Here is a 5828-nt window from a genome sequence, read left to right as displayed (position 1 = left end):
GCCCCGTAGGGAAGAGGTTGTTCCACATCTCGGTTTAAGATGCGAGGCCGCTCTGGTTCCATATCCCCAACGATCCTCCGGTAGTCGATTTGGTAAGTGTCTCTGTCCCCTTCTCCAAACCGGTCATAACCATGACCTTCCATCTCTAAGATATCCAGGGCTACGACCTCCACAGGGCCCCAACACCTCACACACACACACACACACACACACACACACACACACACACACACACACACACACACACACACACACACACACACACACACACACACACACACACACACACACACACACACACACACACACACACACACACACACACACACACACACACACACACACACACACACACACACACTCACACACACACAGTCACGGCACTTCTGACCTGTTTCATGCACACAGCTTCACACCTTTACCAGCAAGTTAACAGTGGTCCGAGCAGCTCCCAGCACTGATAAACAGCTTTGAGTGCATGTTCACATAAATACCTTTCATGCACAGCTGAACTTGGGAGGAAGCAGTTTTGCCATCTGTTTTACATCCAGTATGGCCAGATGATTTTTCTCAATAATCCCAAAACTGCAGAAGAAGCAGCAACAAAATTCCAGAGTTTGTTTTCCTGTTTCTCAGCTCTGGTCACCGGAGTTTAAGGCCAGTAAGGCCCTCAGGCAGGAGCACAGAGCTTTCAGCTAACCTGTTGATTAAGTCTTAGCACACTGAATTTAGAAATCCGTGTCTCCCAGCTGGAGGCATGAGCAGCCCCTCGGGAGGAGAGTCAGTTCTTGCTGAGGTGGCACAGACGTGTCCCTCAAGAGGCCCAGAGTGCACTGCTGCTTGATTATCTATGAAGCTTCTCTCTACTCTGTTCTCCTGGTGCCTGCTGAGCTTAACTCTGTTTCTGACAGTAGCAGACGTCACTCTCCTACAAAGAGGATTGGGAGCATTAATGCAGGATGGGGTGGGGTGAGATGGGTGTGTAGGGTGGAGTGAGGCAGGAGGACTGAGGAGGAGAAGGATGGGTCAAGATGACACTTGAACGCACTTTCCCCACTGAGGATTAACATGTTGTAGAGGTGTGTTGTTTTTTCAGAGAGACAGAGCTGTGAATGAGACAAAGGTCAAATCCCAGAATACTTTTATGCCGCCAGTTTAGCTCCTTTGAGACAGAGGGGAGAGGCAGATAGAGAGACAGGCAGACAGAAGTATCCATGTGAGAGAAAGGGAAACATTTGTTTATACCTAAGTCAGTTAAATTATTTTCTGTGATAGCAATGTCACAAAATCTGTTTATTGAAATTTATAGAAAATCACATGTTGAAAATACTGTCAATCATATCCGATACAACATTTTATCACCAGAAAAGAAGTTAAACGAGTGAAATAAAAGCACTCACAATTAAAGTAAAATTAAGGTAAATGAATGCAGGAAAGGTGGTTTGAAGATTCACTACACACGTGTGAACTGTCTTCATGTTTTTTCTCTTCATCAGCTCAGTGTATTGACCAGTGTTCAGTGTGAGAGTGGTGAACAACAAACCTTTGCAAGGAACTGAAACATGAGTAACTGTATTGGCCAAGATGCCCCCTTGACGCCATCATCTGCAGGTGACTGACTGACTGCTTCTGACAGTTACTGGGAGATTGAACCAGAAAAGCCTCTTACAGTCTCTACCCTCCCCCTCTCCCTCTCTCTCTCTCTCTCTCTCTCTCTCTCTCTCTCTCTCTCTCTCTCTCTCTCTCATAAAGCAACTTCCTTTTTATAAAATTAACAACGTGTTTGTCAACTCATAATGAAGCCATAGTGACACAGTATTTTTTTCTGTTAATAAACAGTTGTTTATTAAGAACAATTTTTGTTTTTCAAAGATCCTTAAATGTAAAACTTTATATGTTACAGAATATAAAAGTTTTATAAAATCTCAACAATATGTATAAAAGCATAAATTATATGAACTTTTTTACAAAAGATGAAAGTAGGTGAGTCATGCAAAGTATTCTGCACCGGCGGGGAATGTGCACGGCCACAGTGTATTCAGAATTAACCACCTGTAAAGAAAGATAACAAAATATGATAATATGTCATAAGATAAACTCCCATGTTAATCATTTACAGAAGGAAGTCCTACCAAGCCTCTCCACTAGGTGGGGATGTTGAGCCTTGAGGGCGTCGTAGAAGGCTGCCTTGACCTTATCGCCCCCTGAAAGTAGAGGCCCATGATAAAGCGCTCTCATTTTATCACGGCTTGGTGTGTCCTGTCTTCCAATCTTGGATAAGGTTTCACGGTGGACCATGTCTCCAAGCGCCTCGGCTATTGCCATTACCTCTGAAACGTCTTGAATCAACTTTACCTGGTTGCGATCAACAAACGTTGCTGTTTTTAAATATAGAAGAAGAAAATAATGTACATATAAAAGGCATAATTAACTGATTTTGTATGAAGTAAATGCTGTCATTCAATAAAATGCTCTATTGAGATTTTATGTTTAACAGGAAATTAAAACACATTTTTTAATACATTTTTGGTGCAAAATACTCACCTTTATCTTTAATGCTCATTGTTTTAGTAGAAGCACAGACCTGATGAAAAACAAAAAACTCTTTCAGACAAAAAATGTCAAGTCATTCATAAATGTGTTAAAGGTGTTGTTAACTAGTTTCAGAATCCCAATGTAAAACAATAGGACTGTTATTGTATGTTTCCTTTATGACAATGAAGCCCTTAAAATGTGATTTCCATTTCAATCAAAGACATACAACAAAATATAGTTCAAATGACCATGTTTTCCATGACACATTTTGTTGTTTGTTTGTTTTGTTCTATTGCAACTTAGTCAACGTTATGTAATATGTATTCTACTTCTTGTGAGGGCAAGGGTCAAAGTGAATTTGGCATACCTGGCTGAAAGACCTTCCAGTTTCTGTAATCCTGCCAAAGTCCACAGAATTATTTGTTGACTCTTCTGCAAAAGAGAAAGAATCATAATATTCTATTGTCAAAAGTAAGTAATAATTTATAACTTAGATTAAACTACCTCCACCCACAAACAGTGTTAAACAATCGACCTGCTGTCTGAAGGGAAACATTGGTCGCCCCACTTGTGTTTGATGTTTTGCTGTTTGGTGACATCTAAAGTAAAACAGGGAAAAAAATTATATATCAGAGAAAGAAGATAAACCTGTTTAAAAGTGTATCGAAGTTACAAATCAACTTATCTGCATTATTCCTTTAATGAAATTAAATGTATGAGTTGTACCAGTCTTTTCACTTGACCCACGGCACCATGAATTCTCGTGCTGTGCATTGAGAGCACTTTCTCAGTGTCGTCCAGGCACTCTAAAACAAAAGCACCGTTACATTGTAAATATGTGTGTCAAGCTCGTATACAAAAGGTATCTAAGCTAATGTGTAGCTCATTTAGTTCAGAAACATTTCAAACTTACTGACAACAAAAACAAATATTTACGTATAAAGGTAGGCCTCTTGTTGGGACTGCCATCCCAGCACCGCTTCATGAGGAGAATTAGTTCTTTCAGCCCATCTACCTTCATCTGCTCAATTTCCTTACAGCAAGGTCTGTGCCCCTGAGGGATACTCGATGCCACACGATCGTAATTACCCACTGCAGTACATGTGATAAAAAACATTGATTTAATTGAATAATTTATTGTAAACCTACATGGCAAAAAAGGAAAAACAACAGAGTGGAAAATGATAGGACAACAAAATAAACTGCACTTACATGGATAGGGATCTTTACCAGTAGCAATGGTCCAGAGCAGGATACCATAGCTGATCAAGAGAGAGAAAGGGATTTCACAACACAGTAACACTGATGAAGAAATACTTCACCCCTACACTACCATTTGTATAGTAATAACTCATTGTATACAACTTTCCTGCATGCCTCCTCTGTTAACATCTGAGTTTGTTCACAGATATTTTAAAATAGTTTTGCTATTCTTATGCAGTCCCTAATTACTTCAATTTATCAAGAATGTATTCCTGTTTTAGAATCTTCATCCGTCTTTCATGAATTCCAGATAACACAGGGTGAGTATTAGATATACAAATGATTGGTTTGGGTGTAAAGTATCCTTTTAAGGTTAATTCCATATTGGGTAGTATTATTTGTTCATTTCTTACCTGTATACATCAAAAGAACGAACAGGTTCATATGATGCTGATTCAAGAGCTTCTGGGGGCATGTACTTGTATGAGCCACCAATCGCCCCTGTTGTCTCTTTGTTGCTGTTCGAAGCGCTGGCAGAAACTCTGGACAGACCAAAGTCTGCTATCTACAGAGAAAGAAGGGAAACATAATATTAAACACATTATTAAATCTCCTTTTGTCTAATGTAAACATAGGGGGTTAGGCACTTTACCTTGGCGTTAAGGTTATCATTCAGCAGTACATTACTTGGCTTAAGGTCTTGGTGCATGAGATTTTCTTTATGGATGAAGTTCATGCCTTGAGCCACTTCATGGGACAAGCGGAAAACCAGGGGCCACCGTGGAGGGCCGCGGAGATACTCCTGCAGGGACTGAACAGATCCTCCTTCCATGAACTCCATCACTATTCCCTGTTGTGTGGATGGTCCTTTAGCAGGCGGACAGCCCTGATACATTCCATAAAGCCTCACCACAAACTTAAAGGAAGCCATATCCATATACTTGGCCTCATCAGGCAGTATCATGGAGGAGCTGGAAACGATAGTTAAGGTAGGGGATTGTTGAAAAGAGATATGGGAAAGCAGTAACTTTTGAACTTCTATTCAGAATGTGCATGACCTTTTTAGGTATTTTTATATTTACCTATATCCATCATGGAGTATCTTAATAGCCACATCAATTCCCAAGTCCTTTTGCCTGGCCTTGAAGACTTGACCGAATCCCCCAGAGCTGACAAACTCCCATTTCTCAAAGCATTCATCACCATAAATCTTGCGGCTCCGCAGCGCCATCTCCTGCTGAACTACGGTAGAGCCACCTCAAATCTATTATTAAACATGGAAATAAATTCTGAAAAGAAAAGCTGCTTAACTTAAATAAAGTGGCTTAATGACAGCTTAGATATTTTCTTTTTCATACAGCTACTTTAGTTACTGCTGACATTGTGCCCTTTCTTTTACACACTGACATTAAAACAAGTACAGTTTCGGTTTGTAAAGATACTGACAAACATTTTCCAAACACATTTCCCTTGTAATGTTGTTCATGTACCTCTATTTTAAAGCTGCATTTCACTTACCATGTATCCCCTGATGTGTTTTAAACCCACCGATTTAAAAGTTAGTTTATACTAAAATCGTGTCAAAGCAAGCAAGAACAATCTGTTCATGTTCCTCTTCACCACACAGGAACAAAAAGGGAGAAGCTGATAAAAAAAGAGGTTGGCAAGATGTGCACACTTCCTGTGAAACACACAACTTATGAGTGGTGTATCAAAATAAATCTAACTGAGTAAGGACAGCCTTTAATACTTTTAACAACAGTATCAACCCTTTATTAACTACTAATTTGTATTTGGTGAAATATAAATTAGAATATTGTTTGACTTTGTTCTTATTTTAGAGTGGTTATAAAAAGCAGTGACACGTTTCCTCATAGCACATGAGTGGTAGCAATCTTGCACTGTGACAGGAAGTGATGAAGGGCACACCTTTTCTTTTTTTCTTCGTGTATCTGAATAGAGTGGTGCTGTAAGATATACTTTGCAAATCTGGCATACTCTCATCTATAACATGTTAACCTTTCTGTGAAATCATTAGGAGGGAGGCTTTGCTGAGACTGCTTTGTTTACATGTCTGTATGTGAGCCTCA

General features: G+C 39.8%; 1 protein-coding gene across 8 annotated transcripts; it reads right to left on the bottom strand.

Annotated features, from left to right (window-relative positions):
* Nucleotides 1–1334: 1334 nt before the first annotated feature.
* LOC117448727 (receptor-interacting serine/threonine-protein kinase 3-like) lies at nucleotides 1335–5390 on the bottom strand. 8 transcript variants are annotated; one of them, XM_034086093.2, is made up of 13 exons: nucleotides 5257–5390; nucleotides 4821–4980; nucleotides 4391–4709; nucleotides 4152–4303; nucleotides 3748–3797; nucleotides 3472–3627; nucleotides 3262–3341; nucleotides 3071–3134; nucleotides 2903–2994; nucleotides 2545–2584; nucleotides 2356–2378; nucleotides 2133–2204; nucleotides 1335–2052 (listed from the first exon to the last, which is right to left on the bottom strand). In XM_034086093.2, the coding sequence occupies exons 2-12, from the start codon at nucleotides 4967–4969 to the stop codon at nucleotides 2145–2147; spliced, it is 1185 nt and encodes a 394-aa protein (XP_033941984.1). In that variant the 5' UTR covers nucleotides 4970–4980; nucleotides 5257–5390; the 3' UTR covers nucleotides 1335–2052; nucleotides 2133–2144. The 8 variants fall into 8 exon arrangements, with proteins under 8 accessions (XP_033941984.1, XP_033941986.1, XP_033941983.1 ...); XM_034086095.2 differs by lacking the exon at nucleotides 2356–2378; XM_034086092.2 differs by lacking the exon at nucleotides 2356–2378 and having other exon boundaries at nucleotides 1338–2052; nucleotides 2133–2339; nucleotides 5257–5388.
* Between the last annotated feature and the right edge of the window lie 438 nt (nucleotides 5391–5828).

The sequence above is a fragment of the Pseudochaenichthys georgianus genome, chromosome 6 (genome assembly GCF_902827115.2).
Source record: "Pseudochaenichthys georgianus chromosome 6, fPseGeo1.2, whole genome shotgun sequence".
In the NCBI taxonomy this organism is placed as follows: domain Eukaryota; kingdom Metazoa; phylum Chordata; class Actinopteri; order Perciformes; family Channichthyidae; genus Pseudochaenichthys; species Pseudochaenichthys georgianus.
Note: the sequence above shows the minus strand (reverse complement) of the source record. Positions and strands in the feature narration are given on the sequence as shown.